We start from the raw sequence: 26,033 nt of genomic DNA, 5'->3' as shown, positions 1-26,033 counted from the left end.
ACAGGCCCATTGAAATTGATCCACGCATCATTTATTCAAGAACGATGCCTCATATTGATCTTTTTCAATTGAGAACTAAATTAAGAAGAAAAATGCAAATATTCAGACTCGCCTCAAAAACTGAAGACATACAAAAAATTAGCATTGGATCAAACTGAAAGAAAAACTATTTACAAGCGCTCAACTTGTAAAAGCAATGAAAGCAAGAAGGCTTGTGTTATTTACACGAAGATGACTGTAAAAAATGGAGAAGGGAGAACAACTCGTCAGTGCTTTGCCATTCAACAACTGTAAATGATTTCCATTTATGGACTCCGCAAGTTACGCAGGTGGCTGACCACATCATAGGAACTGCTAAGATGTTGGTAATCAGCCCGGTGAAGAAGATTTCCTTGGACTTGCTCCGAGCCATTCGGTCTTGGGTCAAGTTGTGCTGTTTGCGATGAACAGCAGTGGCGCACACGTATCCGGTGGTTTCTTGTCTCATTTGTGTTGCAAGTTCCACGAACTTTCACCACCAATATAGCTTCCTTGTCTCTGGTGTCTTCACACCATGAATTTTGAGGGACACCATCAAGAAAAACTTCCAAAGTGGGGAAATCTTCAAGATGAATTGACACCTCGGCAATATGGCCTGGTTTAATTATACCAGCTGCTGGAGTGACCTGATTCAAATTGCACAAATTTTGAAATGCACAAAGCGGTACTCTTGATCACCTATAATAGGTATATAAGGGCGTGCTTATCAAGTGAAATCGAATGGTCATTAGTGCTGTGTGTGCAAGCAATTGGATTTATCTTTACCGCACCACCCCTTATTTTCACTGGCACTGTTCAATAACCAGTCCATTATAAACAAATTAGACTCAAATTCTATGTTGAGGAGGACAAGCTCCTATTTTGAGCCTCATAGGCAGGTTTGGTTTATGATAGCACAGAATGGTACAAAGGAATCCATCCAGCCGATCCCAATTAGTTTGGGGTCAGGGCTCTGTTGTTCATAATAGAGTCGGACATTTTTACAGTCTCCCATATTTTTTTTGAAAGGTCAAGATCAATATGATCTGGTATCCAGCAAAATGGCCCAAATAATGGGTAAAAGGAACAATTAAGGTTTTTAGAGTATATTTTTCTGTGAAGCAGGGAACTTACCTCAAGCCATTGCGGAAAGCCATAGGAACCTCTTGGATGATGATCTGATGCTTGTCCATTCTCATCAATTATAGACTGGCCTTCACAAATAATTTCGAACAAAGCATCATTTTCCCCACATTTATTTGTGATACGCAAAATTGTTGTATCCTGGTTTGGAAGGATTATGTTGTTTGTGCTGACAATAGTTTCTGGAATCTTGCTTAGTTCATCAATTATGTATCTAATTTCCTCATTTGATTTCATAATGTCTCCAAACTCTTGTCTCCTCACTGACTCATCAACTCGTGCAATATCAACACTGATTATGCAACGAACAGGCTTGTGATCACTGTCGGTTACATCCATGCAAGCATCGTACCTATACAATAGATAGCGAGTTATAGATATGTGTGTGTGGGCGCACACAGCTGGGCATGTACTTTTCCCTAAAGTGATATTATTTCCCTATGATGCAAGTGGACAAACTAGCTAATGCTCAGGTAAATGCAGACATTGTCTAGGCAAAGGATGAGTCTTAGTTAATCAACGCAAATTTATCTTTTAGCAGGTATATCTTTATTCCCTGTACACATCAGAAAACCTTACTAAGAAAACTTACTGAGATATCAAAGAAACAACAGGACAGTCTAAGCAGCATTCAGATACATGAGCTGACCGGCTATCACGATATAGTACCCTGTCACACCAGGCAGGGATGCGCTTCTTTTCACCTGAATCATACCCTGCAGGTAGTTACAGCAGTTAAAAGTTATAAAACTTCTGACTACCCATAACATAAAAGCTGGAAAAAGATACTGTAGCCTATTGATACCCCCCCCTTCTCTCCCAGGGGGTTCTCAATCGGATTTATTACTCATGGTTACCTTCACAAATCATATACTTAACGAAACATCCAAAAGATCAATTAGAAACCAATTCCTGCCTCAATAATCCAGGTGAGTTGACCCAGAAATCTCCATAATGTACAGTAAGCATACCTGCTAAACCAGGTTGGTGCTTTTCAAACTTGTATGTGGGAGGAAATCTAATAACTGCTTCGCGCATTCCTTGGAACACTTTTCCAACTCCCATTTCTGTTCGGAGTTGGTCCTTTTCTCTAAGCCAATCAAAGCTTCTCTGAGACACAAAATCCCTTGCTTCGTCATAAGATATACCATCAAGCCGATAATTAAAATCGCCAAGAAATATGACCATGTCTGCCTCTGATAACTCGGGTATTCCTTCTGGACGCAAGGGATTTTGGACTGCAGATGAAGTGCCAGCTGCAAAAGAAAGGAGCAATGGCAAGCCAGTTCTATAAACAAGCCAAAATAAATAGCAGACAATCGAGCAAGACAAGAACAGGTATGACACCATACCGGCTGCAGCATTGAAGAAGTTAGATGGTCGGCCAAAGGTCATTGTCCGATATACATGGTCAAAATCAGCATTGCGACGATTGACCGCTTCTAAATGTGCTGCAAAGTGACAATTAATGAAGCACATTACCCGATCATATACCCTAATCCTCAAACCAACAGCACCCTGCACAGTCAACAATTAGCCACACCAATAAAAAGAATAGTTCGAGAAGGCATGCTGATAAAAAACCAAGCAGTGTAAAGAAAAGATTTGTGAGGTAGTTACAACTTGAATCCAAGATATTCAATTGATAAGTGAAAAAATAATTTTTTTTCCCTTTAAACAGGTAACTTTAATCAGGCAAAGACAAACACAGTTCCTGAAAATAATGCACGGTCAGAACACCCAAAGCTGTAATTGCTCCACAGAAAGAATAAACAATCATTTGGGCATGGGATATGGTAATAGAACACACGGAGAACAGGAAGCAGAGTAATTTCCACTAGCGTGTAGTTGTTGCCTGTTATGCTGCCATTAATTCTGTATTAACAGAGAACCTATAAACTATAAAACCTCAGCAGCAGTTCTAGTAGCTATATATATCGAAATTTCTTCCTTGAATAATGTGATGGTTTATCTCTACATGTCCAGCTCATTCACAGATAATGTTCCTTGTCAATGTTAATTGTCATCCATTGCAGTTTCGCAGGTCCCTGGTCATCGGTGATTGGAGAGAATTTGAGAAAACAAGCTTTTTCTCGAGTATTCCAATGGTTTATAATCACATGATTAGAGAAGATCTCGATCTGTTCATTTTTTTTGGTATTTATTACTTTTATTTTGTCACATGGGATTTGTTTTGTTGACACATTTATTTTCTTATACTAACGAGTACTTACATTTTTTATATTAAGTGGGGTGCATTTACATTATTATAAGAAAGGAGGTTACATTTTTCTTTGTATTCATGAATTCTTTTTTACAATGTAGATGTTTTGTGATTCTTACAAACAATTTCTTTTTGAAAATGATAAGAGATAAAATAAGAGAAAATAATGCAAGTGGAGGTTGATCCAATAAAACTTCTAATTATACATTAAGTTGTATTTAATTTAATTATTAAGATTTAAACAGGTAACTTTAATCAGGCAAAGACAAACACAGTTCCTGAAAATAATGCAAGGGCAGAGTTGGTAGAAAGCAAAACATGGAAAGGCATACCTTATTACCAATTGCACGCCCAAAGCCACATGGAACTGCAGCAGCATCAACATCCCCGACATGAGCTTTAAGATTATTTCTAACCCTGCCATACAATTATTCAATTATCAGAACCAAGATAGCCATCAAGGGCTGAGACGAATGAGATTTAATAGATAAGTTGCACGTGCCTAAGCTAGAACTGGAACATAAAATTACAGAGGGCTGACATCACAATCAAATTGAATCAAGTTATTATGTGGATTCCATTTCAGGACCAAATTAAGCAGCCTCACTGCATACACCCTTCACCACAACCAAAGAAATAAACCCAAAGAAATGAAAGGGTAAACATAAAAAGGAAAAATGTAAAGGGCTCATATTCCAATCTTATAATGCTGGCCTTCTAGCGAGCACATTTCTTTTATACATGCAGATATGCCGATCCAACATGATGAACTCACTTGAAATATGATTTATAACAATGAAATTATCAATTTTATCCAGCCATACAAACATCCATTGATGATAAACACTAAAGGCCTAATTTCATATTTTTATCATAATCCATAGATACTGACCACATAGCAATCAGCAAGCCTGCTAGCTGCCTAGAACCAACACATTCAAATGTTGACCCTTCATCCAATGTTTTGCCAATCGTATCCAGCCACCACTGCCCAGCAGAACTGCCCTCCAGTCCAACCTGCAGTTGAAAGGAAAAAACAAATAGCATGAGACAGCAAAATTGGTGAGAGAAGAAAAGCAATGGTAAGTATAATATAAGCATAATCATAAAAGAGAATGTTGATACAAGAAGTTTAACAGCATTGCTTTCATTCCAATTATCCTTGCTTTCATTTATTTGAGGAAAGGTCATTTACAACCAGCATATCAAAAACATCATAGACAACTTTCATTGTGATGGCTGCCTAGCAAATCACCCCACATTGCCCTATATCCTAAAGCGTGTTCACAGTGAACATCTGTCATGCATTTTATTCATTGCCCAACCAGCATATTAATGCATTTTATTCATTCCATCATGTACTTTTCCAAAGTTTCCACCCATCGTTAAAGCTGAGACTAAAATTATTAACTTTTTCAAAGATCTTCAACCCATAAAAACAACTTAACACCATCATTACATCACCTGCAACAGCTGTTTTATTATATCTTGAAACAAAACAAAACAGCAAAAAAACTTGACCAAGCTAGTAGAGTTCTCAATGTCATTTTTGTAAATTGATTAGGAGAGACAAGGCCCCTTCAGTAGCACACAGAAAAAAACTTTTGAGGGCCATGCAAACAAAAACCCTTTAACAACACACTAGCCAAGTTTAGTAATGGAGATGTCTTTACAGTTTCCTTAGCTGCAGACATTGCAAGAACACCAGCACCCATCTCAACTTCTTGCAACCCAACAACAATAATGCCAATGTCCCCAGCAGCAGAACCTAACCAGGACACAAGTGAGTCTTGCGAAGCTCTTCCTTGTGCTACATTCCATGTACCAGCCAATATTTTTAAATTCTCTATCCTTGTATACAAAAATTCTTTTCCAGCTAACTCTGAACGCAGTATGCCATCAAGGGGTCCTGGAGACATGACATTCCATCCACGTATACCGCCATGATTAGCCAGGGTGAAAACATAGCCACCCCCAACAGCCATTTTTATTACTTGACTGCTGTGAGCCACCCATCCTCCAAGCAGATTACCCTCGAGGTCTAACACCTGAACAGTGCCACTTGCATAACCAACCCATATTTGCAAACCAAATGTACACAAGCACTGAACAGCAACAGGATGATACTGGAAATCTTGCAAACGATTGCCATTTCCATCCCATTGCACAAGCGAGCCATTTGCACACCCAGTCCAAATCATTCCATCTGTTGTTATAATTACCGCTTCTGTTCTCCTATTATCATCTCCAAATCCACCTTTTACAGCAACTCGACGAACAGCATCAGCTGCTCCCATTATAGCATTACGTGAACGCTGAAAGAAACCGAATGAAGTTTGCATTTTCTCTTTCTTTGAACCAGCAACAATTTTCATCTTGATATCATCTTCAAAGGTTAAGTCCTGTCCTGACAACATGTCCAGTCTTTCAATCTGACCATCTATATTGAACATTTTCAGCAACTCCCTAGTGTGTGCATCCCTGCAAAATAGATGTATCCCCATAATTCAATATTAATTAGTAAAATATAAGAAATCTTAATGAAAAATAAAATATCCAACTCCTCTCCAACCCAAAAATAAATAAACAAAGAAAGAAACTGACATAGGTCCCCATATCCAACTAAATCGGTGCTACCCAAAGTAACTAAAAAGAAAAGATCCCCAAAACACAATGAAGACTGGGTGAAACCATCAGTTCCTACTAAATCAGGAAACAGAATCATGAGAAAAGAGTCAAAATAATACATCGGTGTGCCTCTTCTCTGTCTGCCTTTTAGCTGCCTTTACTGAGAAGACACCATGTCTCCCTTGCATGGTATCATATTCTCAACACCTAGCAACCACTGCAACTAGTCACTTATTTATTATTGAAGTTCAGTTAAGTTGTTAAAGTAAATTGATTTGTCACTTCAGTTCGCATAAGAATGCAAACACCACAGAAATGACAAAGTTAAATGCAAAAATAAGATTGAAGAATCATTAGTTGGAACTTAAAGAAGACAAGCAATGCCCACCTCAGGAAGTAGATGTAGCAATTCTAGTTTGTTAACAGAGAACCATGCAATTTGAAGTTCTACGACAAAATAACTAAATGCAAAATCCCACTCCAGATAGGAAGAAGGATTTGAGGAGAATGTATTATTTCAGGATTGCTGTAGGGTTTCAGTTTGGTAGCTGAACAAGGTCCTGGCTAATACAGCAAAAAGAAACCCTTCATACTAGCTCTGTCTCTACAGAGAACTGAGAAAGTCAACATCATGTTAGCTTACTCTCTGAATTCTATCATTGGTAGAAACACCTCAGATTTGTATTCTATTTGGCTACTCTCAAGGCCATTCTCCATTCACACTGCATACAGCCAACAGGAACATAGAGAACAAGGTGCCAAATGGGCTGACGAAGTTCCAATTGTAACACCCCAAAATTTGCATTTGACTGTAATTAATGGTTTCTTTAGAATAATGTAAGTTTAGAGAAAATTAGGGAACAAAAGCCAAAGAACTAAAGAAAAGAAGGTTCAAAATGCAATTACTAACTTAACTAGGTGAAGTAGGATAAGTTTTGCATGATTAAGTAGGTGAAGGAGGACAAGTTTTGGCATGCCATGCTTATGAGGTGTCAAAAGGAAGGTAGAGATGTGCTTTCCTTCAAAATTTTCAGAACTAACTACATCTTTTTCTTCCATTTCTTGAACCTAAGAGAGAGCTAAACACTATCCTGCAAACTAACACTACCAAACCATAAATTCCAAGAACAAATTGTGAAGTATTAGGGCTTAGACTCAATAGAATTGTTAGGAAACAAACCAAAGATAGATTGTGAGGTTATAAAAGGAAAGGAAAGAAAGTAAGGGAAAATGGGCTAAAGCTTAAGGTGAGTGATTAAATTGATAAGTACGTATAAATCCTATTGTTTTAGATGCTTTTATGCATGAAGAATTTCTTTAAATGTTTGCTGGATTTTCAGAATATAAATGTATAACCTTAGTTTTCAATGGAAACTTCATATGATAGTTGCTAAATAAGAGTATGATTGTGAAAGATCGAAGTGTGATGTGATCTTTTAAAGTAAAAGCTATGTTTTAGCCCAAATATTGTGTTGATATAACTGCACATGATATGTGAAAAGAGTAAAGCTTTCTTTACATGAAATTGTGGCCACCTATATGCTACATATGAAGATGTAAAATATAAGTGAATGATCAAGACAGGACAACAAGATGTCATATTAGTTTATTTGCTGGACAGCAAGACAACAAGATGTCATGTAAGTTTGTTTACTGGACATCAGGGTGTGTATGCTTATAAATACATGTTTGGTTGAGAAATTTAATTGTTTAGGTAACAATAAGAAGCAATTAGAGAGGTTGGTTTACTTAGCTAACTAAAAGCACAATTCTAAAGTGAATACAATTAAAGATACTAACTAAGATGCATTACCAAAGTAATTAGGAGAGGGGTGTGACACCAAAACTATGCCATGAGATAATGCACAAGCCCTAGGATCCGTAAGTTTCTTGTGAATAAACACAGACAGAAATTTTCAAGCTATAGTTCTAGTATTGGAAAAAAGGGTCCATATCAAGATAAACATTGATCAAAATATGATGCGTAGCAGAATATTTTTATTTTCACTCTTTGTTTTTTTCTACGGATCAAATGTTAATATTTTTCCGGTACACAAGTGTCAAACCATGTTATTTTTAAGACATTATGTATTTGACTAGAACTTCTAAAACCAGTTTCAAATCATATTCTACATTTTAAAAACCATACCATTGCAGTGAAGTTTCTAAACTACCGTAAGACCAATGAGAGAGCAAACTCAAAAAAAATCATAATTAGATACTTCTAGATACTTATCAAGCAAAAATAAAATCAAATAAACACATACCACAATGCGAACGACAGGAACCCAGCACTCCAGACTTTAGCCCTGGAATTATCAGAAAGCAAGTATCTAACGTCGGAATTCAATACATTGCTGAATCCATTCATGGTCACTTGGTTCCTTATATCAATATATGACCTCTCCACTGACAGTGCAGCCATATGCCTCTCTTCTGCGGTAAATGAAAAGGCCTTTTCCAGATCTTCCCAGGGCCATATCTTAATAACCCCCCCTTCTGATCCCGACCATAAATCCCCTGGAATCAAAACACGAAATAAAATTCAATCAAAATACAACAATAACTAAAACATTAATCCATAATTTTAAACCAGTGAGAACTGACTGACCATAACAAGTCAAGATCATGGTCATGACTGGCCCGCGATGTGCCATCCAAGACAAGACCTCCTTGACACGACTTCGATCCAACCCTGGACCTGTATCCATTTTCCAACACCGAATTCTACCATCTCTATGTCCACTCCAAACAACTCGACTCCCTTCATCACCAACCAAACACGTAACGCCCGAACCCGAATTCAACGCCACAGACTCCTTGAACGGCGCCGTTTCATCACTCCCGCCGTACATTTCCTTCAATTCCCAGACCTGAACTGCGCCGTTTTCTCTCCCACCCCATACTTGCGTCTCGGTAGTTACAATCGTTCTCAAAAACCGACCGGTTTGAGATTCTCTCAACGGATGTGGCCGAATTTCAAGACTGGGTGGACGGTCTGGGTGAACCGCGGCTCGAACTGGGATACGGAAAATCCCGGTTCCCCCTCCTTTGCCAATGAATTCTGGTAAAGCCGGAGTTTTGTGTCTGTGGAAACACTTTCGTTGTTGTTAGAGCTATTATTACAGTTGTTATTGGAGAGTTTCCGGTCGAGGAACTGGATCATGTAATCCAGGCGTTTAGTGGAGGCTTCCAGGGAGGGATTGGGATTGGAGGGCTGTAGATCATCGTCGGAGGAGGAGGAGGATGGTGAGGAGGAGGAGGAAAAGTAACGGTCGAAGATCCTTGGTGTTCGGAGCGGAGGTGAGGACGAAGAAGCATCATCGCTATTGGTTCGAGGAGATGGAGAGTGAAGGGAGAAAAAAACGTCGTCCATTTTTATTTTTATTTTTTAGAGTGATACTGGTGCTGCTGTTGGTTGCTTGTAAGTTATAACTGAAAGGAGAGAAGAGAGAATATAGGGGGAAGAATCGAGGTAAGGATGCTGTTGGGTTTTTAAGATTTTAAGACACCGGAAAAAGAGATAGGGGACGCGAAGAACGGACCGTGAGGCGGTCACGAATTCACGATCCAGCGTTCTGATGCGGACTGTGGCACGACGCTGTGAGATGGTGTTCGGCAACTGTGATAGTTATTGTTTTTTATATAATTTAAAAAAAAACACTGTTCCTAACACATTTGCAAACAGTTTTTTGGAATAGCCAGTAGTCGAGTCGAGTCGAGTGGTATAGCGGTTATGTTTTCCTTGTTTTTAGGTTTTTTCCCCTTAACGCTGAGGTGTTCTTCGCCGGTCAATTCGGCTGAGGTCAGGTTGATTCTGAATCTGTTTAAAAACAGGGGGGGGGGGGGGGGGGAATTGTTTCTTGGGAGTAAAATTTCGCTTGGATTTTGGGTGTGCCTGGGAGATCTTATTTTTCTATTTTTTTAATACTTTTAAAAAATATTTTTGTTGACAAAAGTATTAATTTTATATTTTTTAATATTTTATAAGAATTTGATTTTATGATTTCAAAAATAAAAAATATCTAGAAAAATTAATATATTTTTAAACAATAAATTATTTTAAAAAACATTTTATATCATAACTTTAAACAAACGTTCCACAGGTGACAGTGTGAAGATAAAAACCAGCTAGTGAATTTCATATGAGTTAAAATTCAAAAGAATCAAAGAGAGTAATGTGGTACTGGACTGTTGTTAGCACTATGTTTTGGGTCTCATCTTTATTTTTTATATAAGAATAAATATCCAGTCATTATTAATGTTTTTTTTAGTAAAAAGATAATTATAAGCGTGTTGAAACAATATAACTCGATTAATTTAATAGGTTAAAATACAACTTGAAAAACCAATAAAATATAATTTTATTCAAGACAACACTTTTAAAAAAAATATTAAAAAAAAACAATAAATTTAATCGATCTGGATCAACTTAGTTTGATGTGTTAGATTCATAGTCTAAATCATGAGACTATAATAATAAATTATAAAATTAAAATCTCAATTAACCTAGTGTTTAATAGTAAAATTAAAAAAAATCAATTAAAAAAATAATATAAGTCAGCCCGATATAATATTTTGAATATACGATCTAAAATCTAAATCATAAGATTAGAATAACCCGATAAAAAATAACTCAAAACAATTTATGAAAATTAGTTATCGATCAATCTAATACTAAATGATGAAGCTGGAAAAAATCATCTAGAAAAAACATAAAAAATAACTCGAGTTAACCCGTCAAACTCATGACTCGACCCATGAGCGTGATGATCTCGTATAAAGCAAACTAAAAAAAAACAACCTAGGTTGCCTCTGTCAAAGTCGTAAATCAAATCATGAGACCGGGATAACCTCATATAAAATAAATTACGAAACAGGATTCTCGATCAAACTATTGCTAGAGAATGAAACTAAAAAAAAGAATCAATATAAAAATTGACACAATAAAGCAATTCAATTAAACCCAACAAGACTTATGACTTAGGTTAAACCTGTAATAATCTAATAAAAAGTAAATCAAATCAAATTAGTGAGTATGATTCATAATTAATATACTGTTAAATGATGAAATTATAAAAAATATTAATTAAAATAGAAAAAAAAATAAAACTAATTGGATCAACCTGTTATACAATTCATGAAACTGAGATAACTATATAAAAAATATAAATTACAAAACTCAGTTTATAATAAACCAGCTGTTAACAAGTAAAAATAAATAAATAAACATAAATTTCATTAACAAAAACAAACGGAGGGAAAAAAAAACCAGCACCTTATAATAAACGGTGTTTTGTGATACGACGCACCACAAAAACAACATCTCTCTTCTTTCTTTCTTTTTTTCTTTCTTGTCATTGTCAATGTTAATTTCCTGCTTTACTGCCTGGAAAATCTGACTTGAACGATCGAGTTGAACATTTTCATAACTCTATGAGTGCAAGGACCCTATAGCAACTATAAAGAAAGTTAAATGGGGTAGGATTTTTATTGTACTTTTAGATACAGGAGATTGTTATAGTGAAATTTATATAGAAATAGCGTGTAATTAAAAAAACTGTAGGCATGTTTTTTTTTTATTTAAAAAGTTGTTGGCGCGTGTTTTACATGTCCCAACGAGTAGTCAGCTCCCCTACTATTTAAGAGGTGCATGATATGTCTCTCGATAGTTAAATTTGGTTATCCACTATCTAGATAGATGTGGATATGTGCCCCTACCATATGGTATGACTCATGTAGATATGCCATGGTTGGATTTCATTGATGATTGATTGTTTGTGTTTTTTTTTCTTTCATGACAGCTTAAGTACACAATTACCCCTTGTTTATTTATTATTTTCCCGGGGCTGGCATGAACATCAAATTGTTTAAAACATTCTTTATATTTTTATTTTTGTTTTGCATTTTAAAAAAATAATATTAACCTCTTACAAAACACAGGTTAATATACCAGTAACTGACTATAGCTTGAACTAAATAGAAGAACTTCAGTTTAAACTTCCTCAACAGATTTATGTTGGGATTTTGGCCGAAAAAGCTAAAAATCATCCATGTTTATAGTTTATCGGTCTTGTTTTTGTTTTTTTCTTTTTATTATTATCGTCTAGATTTTTTTTTAACTAGGAAAAAGGAGGAGTAAATCAGGTTTCTTAGATAAATGAAACGTCTGCTCTACGGAAACAATTGTTGATCTAGTACATGTGATTTTAAAAGCTAAAACAAATGTGCTTTTTGTGGAATTTTTATTTTATTTTATCTATGCACTGTTTAAATGAAAAGGTTAGACGTCTATCCTTGCAAGGCACTTTTATCTACGCAGCTGCAACGTGTTTTTTTTAGCAAAATTTGATTTTTTTTTAATTTTAGATTAGTTTTTTTATTGATGTATTCATATTCATTTTTTAAAAAGATTATTTTAATATATTTTCAAATAAAAAATACTTTTAAAAATAAGATAACAAATACTACCTAATTCATCAAGCGAGGGAAAAAAGAAGATAACAAGACGAAAGATATCTCAATCAGTCCATATTTTCTCCGTGCATCGAGACTAAATTGTCCAGACATAGACTGGACCCGTCTCTTCGCCAAACAAACAAGAATATCGAGAAAGGAAGCAAGAAAACCGGATTGAACTTGAAAATGGGAAAATAAGAAGTGGATCCCCAAAATCATTCCGGGAGACAATAATGGTGGTGGGGCCGCGCCAATGGGACAACGTGGGTGGTGTCAGGGGCAGAGAACCAATAATACGGTGCAAATTCTGCAATGACAACTGACAACGACTATGCAGGCTGAGAAAATCCGAAAACGATATGCATTGTTACTGATAATAAATTTCCATGCGTGTGATTGGTCAACGACCATCTAATTTGTAGGCAAAGTTAGGTATGAGTGCATACATGTTAATAATTCCACGTCCCTGGAAAAACTCAATACCCCGTATCACACTAGGCCCTGCAGAGGCCCAGTATTTCTATCTATATCACCTCATGAGCCTTCCTTCGCTAATCAAACCGGAAGCCCAGCCCAGCCCACTTGGTGAACAGCAGGAGATAAGTGCGGGCAGCCCACTTCGTGAGAAGGCGATGAAAGTTCGGGTCGGGTTTCGCCTCTTCATCCGCTTCATTTAACGTCCAGGATCATTCGTCATGAAAAATCAAGCTTGTTACAAAATTACTAGTTTATTTTCTACATTATCATTAAAGCTTGGATAAAAAAAATTATGGAATCTAAAAAATAATGTATAGATTGTGGATGACTTTTCAGCATTTTCATCGTACTGGTACAATAGTCAAACCCACAAAATCTTTACCCGATTCTTTACTTGACCCGGATTTTAAATTAAATAATTTGAAAGGTGCTCGACATTATCTTTTCCACCAGACAAGTTCAATGAAAAAACTCAAGGGAGAAAAAAATGTCAGGTTTACCCGGATAAATTTATCAAATCTACGATCCTACACTTATACTGAATTGGGTTAGATTATTTTTTATTTAATTATGTAATGTAAAATACAAAAACTAATCTATTATGTACTTGATACTAAATAATAAAATTTAATAAAAATATAACATTAAATAATAAAATAAAATAAAAACCAATATATATATATAAGCCAACAAAAAAAAAAGTCAGGTGGACTAGGCTAAATCTACCACAAATAGCCAGGTGTGTGGGTCTAAAATAGACTGGTGTGCGTAACCCAATTTTTAACATAAGCGACGGACATCTGTAACTTTTTTTAAAAAGAAAAATAACAAATGAAAGAAAAGTGGATTGCCAAATAAAATATAATAATATGTGTTCACATAACTTAAACTCGTAACTTCTCATAATCAACACCACACATAAACCAGTTCAAACCATGACACAAGATTTTATAAAATAACTAAACAAATATATTAATCTTGTTCACGATTTACATAAAAACATAACATTAAATAATAGAATAAAATAAAACCAATATATATATATATATAAAAGCCAACAAAAAAAAGTCACTGCTAGGCTAGATCTACCACAAACAGCCAAGTGTTTGGGTTTAAGATTGGCTCGCGTGCTTAATTTAATTTTATTTTTGATTAATATGAGTGTACAAATCAACTTACGTGTACTTAACATAATTTTTAATATAAAGGGCGGCTGTATATAACTTTTTTTTAGAAAAATAATAATAAGTGAAAGGTGAATTGTCGAATAAAATATAATAATACATGTTTTATATAACTTGAAATTGTAACCTTTTATAACAATCAGCACCACACTTCAACCAATTTAAGTACGACACAAGATCTTATAAAGTAACTGAACAAGTATATGAATCTTTTTTTTTATTTACGTGGAGTGTTCGGGCTAACTTGCACGCACCACGACTATTCTTCACTGCCCGCTGGATATCTTGCAAGCCCAGGAGCAGGTAAGGCACCGCGGAGGTGACAGATGTGCACATAGAGGATCGAACCCGGGACGGGGACGGAACAAGTCACACGATTGACCACAGCAACTAGACCCTCGAGTGCACAAATACATGAATCTTGATCACGGTTTACATGTACAGAAACTAATCCCAAATTTCTAGTTGCTTTGGTAATTTAGTTAAAAAAATATAAAGTGAGTGTTATTACTTCAACCAAATCTCATGATTTTATTTATGAATAACACCACAATTTGTTTTGTTGTACAAAAACATCATCATGGGCTATAAAGCGTGAACGAAAAAGAATACTGGTTCGAGTTGCAAGGCCATTACTAGAGATGCTTTATTTTCAAATTAAATAAAAAAAATGGTTAAATTAATAAGGCGATGGATAGTTACGTCTTCAAACAATTATTAGATTCATAGAAACTATAAACACCTACCAAAGTGGAAAGTATAATTTTACCAACACAACTATTTAGATGGTGGTCTAATAATAAAAGTTTGGGATCAAGAGGTTTGTTTTTTTATGGTTTCAGGTTCGAGCTCTAGGTTGCTTATATGATGACCACTGGAGGCTTACATGATCGTTAATTTCAGGGTCCATGAAATTAGTCGAGATATGCGCAAGCTGACCCGAACACTTATATTATTCTAAAAAAATTTTACGTCAACATGTCTCGTAGTTGAAATCATAATTACTCTGGTACGATCTTTTCCGGAATAATATAATGATTTGCCAGGGAAAAAAAAAAGGGAAAAGAGTAGGCGGTGCACTGGTGCTTGCTTAGCCGGCATATGGCGGCATCCGTGCTGCCAGCACCACTAAAGATCTAGAAAAATGGAGTTGTGATCTTGACATCTAACGAATCGGAGGGTCCGCATTAAAGATGGGTCCAAAACTAAGTGGCGCACGAAAAATGGTGGGAGGTTTTATCTTATTGCCACTTGACAGGTACGGTGAATTTTAAAATGCACTGCGTTATTATCTCGCTGCCGCTAGTCGAGAGATACGGAGAACAGGAGGATGTTTGTTTGTATGCTTTAAAAAATATTTTTTTAAGAGAAATATTATTTTTTTATTTATTAATATTTTTAGGTTATTTTAATATGCTGATATTAAAAATATTTTTTATAAAATAAAAAAATTATTTATATATGTTTTTAAATAAAAAATAATTTTAAAAACAATTGTTATTATAATATCAAATAGGTTTTAGGTTGGTAGAACACGAGAATCCTCCTACAAAAAAAAATTTGTTCTATTCTAAAAAAATAATAATTAAAAGATGAATATGTTTTAATAAAGTTAGAGAAACTTAATAATTAAGTTAAATTTTGATTAATTTAATAAAAAAATTAAAAAAATGAGGCAATAACAATAAAAAAATAAAAAAAATATTGTCCTAGACGAAGCTGAATTAACATGTGAAATCCATGACCCGAACATGAAATATGTTCAGATTGATTGTATGTCTATCTTGCGTCCCGGATAATAAGACCGAGATAATTTGATAAAAATAATTAATTATAAAAAATGAGAAAAAACATAAAAACGAGTATAGATTAAGACATTTAAAAGCACGATACAAGTCTTTTACCAGTTGTTTTTAAATTTATTAAAATTAATTTGTAATATAAATCGATTGGCACATAAAATTTATCGAATAAAATAAAAGAAAAACAATACTATGTAGGGCTGCACATATTAAAAATATTATAAAATATAAATTTTTTATTTTTTAAAATACATTTATATATATATATATAATCATATTAACCTCATAAAAAATTAAAAACACTTAATTTATATTTTCAAGCTCCATGTTTTTCTTCATGTTTATATTGCGTTAATTTATTATTGATATTTTTTTTATACAAGAAACAATAATATATTTTTTTATATAAAATTCTAGATAAATCTCTTCTCAAATTGAATACTTATTATGTGTGGTATCCAATAGAATAAATTACTGGAGGTTAAAATAAAGGCATGTATGGATAAAAATGAGTTCTTCGCCTGAAGATAAAAATAAAAAATACGCTACTTCTCCATATGTTTTTTAAGTACAAATCTAGGACTGTGCTTTTTTTTTTAATAAAAAATCTCACAATTTCTTTAATTATATTCACAAATTAAGTGTTAACGGAGAAGATTGAATCTTGAACATCAAGAATAGTAGGGGAATCTACTATTTATATTAGGATCTTGCCTACTAAATGACACGATTTTTATTGCAAAGATTTTGTTTTCTTCAAGTGGTATCATGTGAATCTCAGTACATTTAATGTTACAACTATAATTATTTAATAAAATGATTTTTTTTTAAATAGACTAGCATTTTATTTTGCAAGAAATCATGGTAAAACTGCAAATAATAACATCTAAAGCTTTATTTAAAAAAACATTATCATCTCATTACCGCTATTTTATTGATGAAAGTGATTATTTTTCAAAATATTTTAAATTTAGAAATATATTAAAATATATTTTTTAAAAAATTATTTTTGATCTTATCATATCAAAATCATAAAAAAATAAAAAAATCAATTATAAACAAAAAAAATTATTTTTTTGAAAATAATGTATTTGCTAAAAACAAACAAGGTTGAAGTAGAAAAAGTTAGAAAGAAGACAACTTTTCTAAGAGTTCATTTATTTTTTAAAAATATTTTTTTAAAAAATATTTATTTTGTTTTAAATTAATATTTTTTGATATTTCATATTATTTTAATGTGTTAATATTATAAATAATTTTTTTTTTAAAAAATGATTTCAATATATTTTCAAAAAAAATATACTATAAACAAACAAGCACTACCATAATACGACACAACTTCAAGTTTGCAAGTCGACCAGATAGAAAATTTAAAATCATACAGTTACTATAAAATTCAAGACGCTGTATTTTCTCTTGCACCCACGTATAAAAAGAAGTGGTAAGTATGAGAAGGAAGGAGGAACTGAGTTCAAAACCCACCTCTTTTTAGAGTTCCAAACACATGCTAAAGATTAAAACCTATGAAAATGTCACTGTACACTCACAGGCATTCATTATTCACCAAACAATGGATACCTTCCGTTACTGCTTGGACCGGCAGATTTGATTCGACTTTGAAAACAAAAATAGATTCAGATTAGATTTTGGATTTAGTATTACAATCTTCTTAAGACAACAACAGGATAGGGTGGGAGAGAGAATAAAGAAAGAAGGAAAGCCCATCTCACATCAGTGCTTCTCACACCAAAACAATCACTAACTTCATTCTGAAAATGTAACAAAAAGGAAACATAAAACAACATCTCTGTCAATCCCATTATCTTGAACTTTATAGCCCACCACAACTCTCTTGTCCCCTTCTCTTCACCTCCCAAGATTCTCTGTTTTTTCTTTTCTTTTTATAGCGCCAGGAGTTGAATATAGACCATACACTGATACAAATGTATGTAGTGTGTGTCTATATATCTGAACTTCAATCTTGATTCTGTTTCTTGGGTCTCTTTTCTTTTCTTTTTCATTTTGTTGGAAAGATAGAGATGGGGTTGAAAAGTGCTTGGTTAGTGGTGGTGTTTATGTTTCTTGGGGTTGCTGTGGCAAAGAATGTGAATGAGTTGAATGTATGGCCAATGCCGAAGTGGGTGAGTAGAGGGCACAGCAGGGTTTACATGAGTCAAGATTTTCAGTTAGTTACTGATGGGAGCAAGTACATTGATGGCTCTGAGATTTTGAAGGATGGCTTTACAAGAATGCTTGATGTAGTGAAAGTTGCTCATGTTGTTGATGGTGATCTTTCTAGCGTAGACAAGTCTCTCATCATTAAAGGAATTCATGTTCTTATTTTCTCACCAGATGACCAGGTATGGTGTCATTGGTCATCAATTATCTTTCCAGTCAGAGCCTTTTCTTTTCTTTTCTGATTATTACCTGATCAGTTCATTCACACGGGCCTAAAGATTAATGTTTAAAAGTCTGGGAATGTGATTCTTCTGAGGTAGGCTAAGAAGAAGTCATTTTCTCCTTTTTCTTTCCACTTGTATAAAAGTTTCATTATCACCGCTGACAACTTTTTTTAAAAGTTGTTTTTTTTCCCGATCTAGAAATACAAAGTGATGTGCAATTTGATAATCCTTTTGTTTTAACTTATTTTTCACTAAATACAACAATTATTAAGAAGTAATCAAGTATGAGCTGTAGCTATCATTAAGTTTTATTTACAATAATCAAGGCTTTTTTTTTTGGCATTTTAGATGAAATCTGGAGAGCTCCTTCCTTTAATTTAGATTAAACAAATGCTCTTTCTCCCTGTATTGTTGTGTGCTTTTACAGTTACAATATGGTGTTGCCGAGTCATACAAACTGCTGGTTCCTTCACCAGAGATGCCAGATTACGTCCATCTTGAGGTGGGTGCAACCGCTACCTTTTGTCTTTGTAGCTATATTGTCTAACAACTTACACCTGTCCAAGTCAATTGTAATAAGTTTCTTTCTCAAGGAAGATGTTCAAATAGTAAGACTTGAAAGAAAATGCTACTGGATTTTGTCTGGCATTTCCTAAAATAGTTTTCATATATTTATGTTGAAATGTAGCTTTGACATATTTGGATGTGCCATATAGCCAGCGCATTGAAAAATGTTTCCAGTCTCAATCTTTTGGACGAGGGGAATGAGTCTCAAAGGAATTATTCGTTGTCCTATCTAGATTAGTGAACTCAAAACCTAGTATTTGCTTACGAGACGGGTCAAGCATGCATTGTAGAGAACTAGTAACATTAAATCATGTTTTATAAAATCTTCCACTATCATGATTATAATCAATTATGGAGTGGGACCTTGCTGAAGCATGGTTGTTTTTTTCATAATTTTTGAATTAATGTTCTGTAGAGGTACCAAATCGATACATTTAATGGTCAATGCTGAGTTTGGTCTACATCAGTAAGCTTTGATTCATGTAAATTGTTTGATCAATTCAAATTCTGTTTGGCAACATTACAGGCGCAGACTGTTTATGGGGCGTTACATGGGCTTCAGGTTTTATACTAATCCTTAAGACATGAAATTGTATCTCTTTTGATATTCCTACCAAGTTCAAAATTGTCTAAGTTTGACATGACATTAAATTTTGCAGACATTCAGCCAATTGTGTCATTTTAACTTTACAACTAGACTGATTGAAGTTCACATGGTCCCTTGGACTATCATTGATCAACCAAGATTCTCTTATCGAGGGCTCTTGATTGGTGAGTTGTTTTCTGCATTCCTTTTCTGTAATATGTTTAGTTTACTTTTGATGTATATGTCTTTCAAAGCCCCAGCTGAGGGCTTTATTCCATTTACTAGCTTCTGGTTTGATAAGGTTGGCAATTAAAACTGAAGGTTTTGATGGGAAGAAAGTTTACTTCATGTGAAATGGGTCTGGAGGGCTATCCCAAGCTGACATAGGGCCACTTGAAAAGCTTGATGTCCAATTGTTTGGTCGATTCTGTTTTTATATCTCAAATCCACTCTGCATTTTCAAATTCTAATGTGCTTGTCTGACTTACAAGTGGAATTTATGCAGATACATCAAGACACTATCAGCCAGTGCCAATGATTAAGAAAGTAATTGATTCTATGGCCTATGCAAAATTGGTATGTGATGCATAGTTAACTAATCTATAGTTGAGAATCTTTTAGAATATTTGGTGAAATAACTACATATTTGTTCTACTGTTTGCTGGAAAATAATCAGTGGTATTTTGCTTTTAGCATTATAGGTATAAGAGGTTTTCATGATCGCATTTGTCGAGGAGTATCATCCCTATTTCTGTTCATAACCATTTGCTAGGATTTAGTTTGCCTGGATTAGCTTCTTCCTCTAGAGGGACAGCAATGAAGTTTGGGAAATCTTGCATCCATAAAAAGGATAGGAAATAGTAATTTGTGCAGCAGTGTTTAAGCCTTGGATCTTGCACCAGGAAACCTATCCAACATGAAATGAGACAGAAATTTGGCAACTGTCGCTTAAATTACCTGTCTTCCCTCCTTTTTGAACAGCAAATGGTGTTAACACAACAATTTACTGTAATTAGCAGTTTGCTGATACGGTTTACTTTGTAACAAGATGTAATGTTGTTTCACACTGACCTTACTTCGATTTTTATCATCTAGCCTGTTGTAAGAACTCAGATAGCTGTGGTATTAATCCTCTAGCCTGTTGTAAGAACTCAGATAGCTGTGGTATAAACAGAATTAGTCTGTGAGAAGTGGATTTTTCTTGCAGAAGGTGTTAGCAGGTCAATAGAACTATTGAAAAACAATACCTGTCATTGGCCTTTATGATTTTATTCTGTTGCATATGCAGAATGTGTTGCACTGGCACATTGTAGATACCCAATCTTTCCCTTTGGAGATACCTTCATATCCACATCTGTGGGATGGGGCTTATTCAGTTTCAGAGCGGTACTCCTTTTCTGATGCTGCTGAAATTGTGAGGCAAGTGATTCTGCTGTCTTCACCTTCTACAAACTTATTGTCTATGTAGTTGTATCATCTCTAATATGTCAAGAAAAAATTTGCAGTTATGCTCAAAGGCGAGGAATTAATGTATTAGCTGAACTTGATGTTCCTGGACATGCTCTCTCATGGTAATAGTAACATTCTTATATAGCGGTTTTCTCTGTTGTCTCAGACTCTCAGTTATATTCCTTTCAAAAATTACTGTGCATGTATCTATGAGATCAGGATGCAAACTTTTAACCCCAAAAATTGACACTTGGTCATTTAAAAAAAGAATCTTATCCTCTTCAAGTGAATAATGGCAGGATTTGAATTTCTGATCATTCATGGCTTCTGCAATAGCTACAGAAAAATTCCCAGGAAAAGACTTTATAGATCCTGACTGGCTGATGTAATGACTGCCATGTCTTTCCAGGTGTTGGGGGGAATATTTATAAAGCTTTCTAATTTAGTTTTTGCAAGATGCTAGATAACAACAATCTATATTTTTTAAGGGATAGAATTTAAGAATTCATTGGAATTATCACAGAATTAGGTAATGTTTAATCCATGAGGATGTGTAGAACATTTTTTCATAAGTCAATATGAGAAGCTGCCATTGGTCACTTGACTTGATGATGATGTATCTTTCTGTTTACCTGTATGATTTCCCTATTAGATCTTCTTCCTCTCAAACAATAGAGTTGAGTACTTATAACACCCTGCCAACTTGTATCCAAGAAAACCGCTTGTTTTCGAAAGTTTTGAGGTTATAAAGATGTTATTTTATGATTAATGCTGGCAAACCAAAAGGTTGTTTGTAGCTCATGGATCTATTGCAGTTAGCCTCAGTGAACTTTCTGCAGAAGTGATGAATGCTAATGGTTTTCAGGGCCAAACACGAGAAGGATTAAGGGCTATTGTCTAGTGATATCTGGTGAAAGTCTAGGTTGGTGACCAAGGCATTGTAGATATGAGGCCCGGGGCTAGCCATTTGATGCAGAATGCTGCAGCACTGAATCATTTTCAGAGTTCCTTTCCTAGGATTGTACTTCTATGGGACCACAAATGGGCAAGCCTTTATGGCTAACTCAGACTTCGGTGCATAGTTTAGATCGTCATGAATTTGTGACATTGTATTTTGAAAACCTATGGCAAGGCGGGTTCTGTAGGTTTCCCTTGTTGCCCAAAGATGCAAACTCACGAAAACAATAAAAATATTTGACGTTTTCCATTTCTTTGCAATATGGCCATTATGATAGAATGGTATCACAAACTATAATCTCCAAATGACTTAAATGGATATTTTTTCCCTGTAATTAGGGGGCATGGCTATCCTTCTTTATGGCCATCAAAAGACTGTCATCAGCCACTTGATGTCAGCAATGAGTTTACATTCAAAGTGATAGATGGGATTCTTTCAGGTAATGCCTGTACTTTCAATTTGGAACAGTGTGGTTTGATATCAATAAGTTGTCATGTCAGAAGACTAAGAAAATATATATAAATTTGCAAGTTAGCTTAGTTTGGGTGGAAAACAAAAATGAAAGGATGAATGGCTAACATGATTACTTTTTTCACGTTCAGATTTCAGTAAGATCTTTAAATTCAAGTTTGTTCACTTAGGAGGTGATGAAGTTGACCCGAGTAAGTCCAATAGTTATACTTTGTTATCACCATTTTTGTATTGATTGTTTATTGTTTATGGAACATTTATTATTATTATTATTGTTATTGTTATTATTATTATTTTGTTTCTTGGCCTCTGGGGATTTTCTTTCCTTTTATCATATCTTTTCTTCTTTTATTTTCGGGTGTATGTGTTGAAACATGATATTTGATGTTAATGAAAATATAGGGGCCACAGGTTACTTGCTTCTGCTTGCTCTTAATTTTTGAAATATATATCTGGATGGAGCTTCACGTTATTGACATGCAACTGTATGAGTCTTTTTCAGGTTGCTGGACAAAAACTCCCCACATAACAAAATGGTAACAATCCCACGAATTCTACATGCAAAGTAACTGATGTTTCTTTTCTTTTCTTCTCTTTTTTTCTGTAGACACCAAGTGTATCACATTATTATCTTCGTGCTTGATGTCCACAACCATATTTTCCTCCTTTTGTAGTTAATCCAAGTGGATTTACGTGGGTACTGTGTGCTTGCTGTACATGACATCACCGTTACATTCTATGCCAATGTTATTTTATGATTACTGCTATTATTGGATTTCCTGAGAAATAACTAGCATGCCAGACTCACAGCTATTTCTTTTAGTTTTAGTTTTTCTCCCATTCCATGTACCTTAAGAGAGCATGGAATTGTAACAAAAGAGAGAGGGCATGTAAATTGTATTCGTATTGTATGTTGTTTGACCTTGACATGATCAAGATACTGTCTATTCTGAAACCTGCAGGTTAAAAGAGCATAGAATGAATGGATCTCAAGCTTATCAGTACTTTGTCTTGCGGGCACAGAAAATAGCTTTGTCCCATGGATTTGAAATTGTTAACTGGTACGAACAATTCTGGATAAGGTTAGATATCAAATTTCACTGGTTTTTATATCTTATCCAATCGTGCAATGTAACAGGGAGGAGACTTTCAATGACTTCGGAAATAAATTGAGCCGCAAGACTGTGGTGCACAATTGGTATGCCATACTTTCTGCATAATTTCATAAAATGACCTTGTCATGATGCATCTTAACATGGCCACCCTGTAGATCAGTAAATGAAAAAAATATAAGCATCATTTATCCATGATGCAACCGTCATTTGCTTCTTGGACTTGTTGTATTGAGAGACTAGAATCAATATTATATAAAAAATGGGAAAAGCTCCCCTGTGCAGAATATGAATTTTGGTTAATCGATACAGCTAAACTTGACTTGATAAGGGTGTTAAGATGTTTTAGTCCATCTGCAATGCTAATTGTGACAAGTAATTTTTATATGTAGTAGTTGGTAAAGAGTGTTGATCTCGCTACTATTCATTCTCACTACTTGTATGTTTGCTAGTTCTGAAGAGTGACATCTGGTTCACCTGGTCCAAGTCCATTAATGTTTAGATGAAAACTTCAGGAACTCTTTCTCTCTGTGAATTATTGTTGAACCAATTCACATATTGTAATCACAATTAAAATTACTTTAGATATTAGACAATCAGTGAACATTGTTGAGTTAATTACACTATGTAAACAAAAATGTTCTGGACTCCTTTTCCACCAAGCAAATAGATCTTAGAGATGATTGTATTTGCACTGCTATAATAATTTTGTTTGTCCTTACATTTCAGGCACACTTGATGTTTAGCATACAATTTTTTTTGCAGGCTTGGAGGTGGAGTTGCTGAGCAAGTGGTTGCATCTGGGTTGAGGTGCATTGTGAGCAACCAGGACAAATGGTATCTAGATCACTTGGATACTCCTTGGGAAGAGTTCTATAAGAATGAACCACTTACAAATATAACAAACCCCGAGCAACAGAGTTTAGTTCTTGGGGGGGAAGTATGCATGTGGGGAGAAACAGTGGATGGGTCAGACATTGAACAAACCATATGGCCACGTGCTGCAGCTGCTGCAGGTATTATTGTATATCATGTCAATTGACAACGAAATTGCTGAGACGTTGCAACATATTCATATTAAGTTATGCAGTTTTCTTGTTTTCAATACTATGTAGTTGCATGATGGTCATTGAAAAGGAATGTACAGTGACGCAAACAATAATATAAATCTGATTTCATATTAGCTTCCTAGTCACATAAATTGGTCACAATCTTGGTGAATTTACTACTGTTGAGATTAAGGGTTCATGAAACTATACACTTTGTGGATGGTTCTGTGTATTAAGAGATCTGCCTTTCCATCCCAAAGGTGGTTTTAGTTGATACATAGTTATCACTGCTAACATTCTTGGACCAAGGCAGGTGACTGGTAGTCTCATTTGAAGAGGCACCAGATGATGCCTTGAGTGATTTTTAGAGTTGACTAGTTTTGATCTTTTTTAGAATCCTCTTAGAGTTACTTCTTGAGAAACTTTTCCATCAATAGGAGAGATAGAAACTTCTTACTATACATCTTTCTTCCCTTTGTTTTTGAGCTCAGCATCTCAAATCTTCCATTTTTTTTTTATCTGCTCTCTACTCAGCTTAATCTTTCGATGCAAACTGTATCTTCACTTTAAAATAACGATTTTATTCTCTCTGTTTTCTGTTCCTATGTGATTGAAGAGCGGCTATGGACACCTTATGACAAGCTAGCGAAGGATCCAGAAAAAGTTGCTGGAAGGTTAGCACACTTCAGGTGTTTGCTGAATCAAAGAGGGGTTGCCGCAGCTCCTATAGCTGGACCAGGCCGAGGAGCACCTATAGAACCAGGTTCTTGTTATGTACAGTAATGACTACAAACACATCTCTAATTCTTGAGGGTGAAATGCAGTTGATTCAAAATCACCCCCAGATGTAAGGAACACGTAATAATGCATCCTGGATATATTCAGGTGGCTTCTGGTTCGATTTTTATGAAAATGGTCCAAAATGGTCTCACAAGGTCTCTCATGTCTGCCCAACTAAGTCCCTTCGTTCTTGAAGTGTTTGTGGTTGAATCGTAAAGTAGACTTGGAAGGGATTTCGAGTGTTTGTGGTGAAGTTTTTTCTTTTTTTTCTCCTTTGGATCTTATCATATTTGACCCCAAAAATCATTAATTTGAACGGTTGAAATTTACCTTGAAAGATTAGTTCATAACTTACTCAAGGATTGCGTTTGAAATTTGTTTAAGAAAAATAAATAAAAATCAAGTTTTGATTATTGATTTTTACTCAGATTTCATTAATGGAAGAATTATGGAAGGAGAAACTCGAAGCATTTTTTATCATATTTTAACCAATAATATATGTTCAAGGTATGTTGTCGAAAGTAATTTATGAATTTAGGGAATAAAGTAACTTCTTACTCAAGGAAAATATGCTATTGCCATGGAAAATCTCCCTCAAGTGGTTTCTTGGGTTTGAAGAACAGAGTTGGATTTAAATCTTATACTGGCAAGGACTGAGAATCTCCAATGAAACCCAGAAAATAATAAACTGTCCGATGCATTTGACACTCGACAATTCCTGGAC

General features: G+C 34.8%; 1 protein-coding gene and 1 pseudogene across 1 annotated transcript; one reads left to right on the top strand and one right to left on the bottom strand.

The window, feature by feature from the left end:
- Nucleotides 1-30: 30 nt before the first annotated feature.
- LOC133704492 (type II inositol polyphosphate 5-phosphatase 15-like) lies at nt 31-9,744 on the bottom strand (annotated as a pseudogene).
- Nucleotides 9,745-17,618: 7,874 nt separating this feature from the next.
- LOC133705172 (beta-hexosaminidase 3-like) lies at nt 17,619-25,463 on the top strand. Its single transcript, XM_062130299.1, has 14 exons — nt 17,619-18,295; nt 18,765-18,839; nt 19,431-19,466; nt 19,564-19,675; nt 19,996-20,066; nt 20,779-20,909; nt 20,996-21,061; nt 22,236-22,336; nt 22,500-22,559; nt 22,871-22,904; nt 23,331-23,429; nt 23,507-23,566; nt 24,246-24,496; nt 25,146-25,463. Exons 1-14 carry the CDS (start codon nt 17,975-17,977, stop codon nt 25,310-25,312), a joined length of 1,584 nt encoding a protein of 527 aa, XP_061986283.1. The 5' UTR covers nt 17,619-17,974; the 3' UTR covers nt 25,313-25,463.
- The last annotated feature ends 570 nt before the right edge of the window (nt 25,464-26,033 follow it).

This window comes from Populus nigra, chromosome 10 (assembly GCF_951802175.1).
Source record: "Populus nigra chromosome 10, ddPopNigr1.1, whole genome shotgun sequence".
In the NCBI taxonomy this organism is placed as follows: Eukaryota; Viridiplantae; Streptophyta; class Magnoliopsida; order Malpighiales; family Salicaceae; genus Populus; species Populus nigra.
This window is presented reverse-complemented; position numbering and strand designations above follow the sequence as displayed.

What these genes read in the sequence shown, in the direction of transcription:
- LOC133705172 (XM_062130299.1), top strand. Translation starts at nt 17,975, where the DNA reads ATGGGGTTGAAAAGTGCTTGGTTAGTGGTGGTGTTTATGTTTCTTGGG. An exon ending in GATAGATGGGATTCTTTCAG is followed by an intron (nt 22,337 to 22,499) that starts GTAATGCCTGTA and finishes TTTCACGTTCAG; the next exon opens with ATTTCAGTAAGATCTTTAAA. An exon ending in AAGACTGTGGTGCACAATTG is followed by an intron (nt 23,567 to 24,245) that starts GTATGCCATACT and finishes TTTTTTTTGCAG; the next exon opens with GCTTGGAGGTGGAGTTGCTG.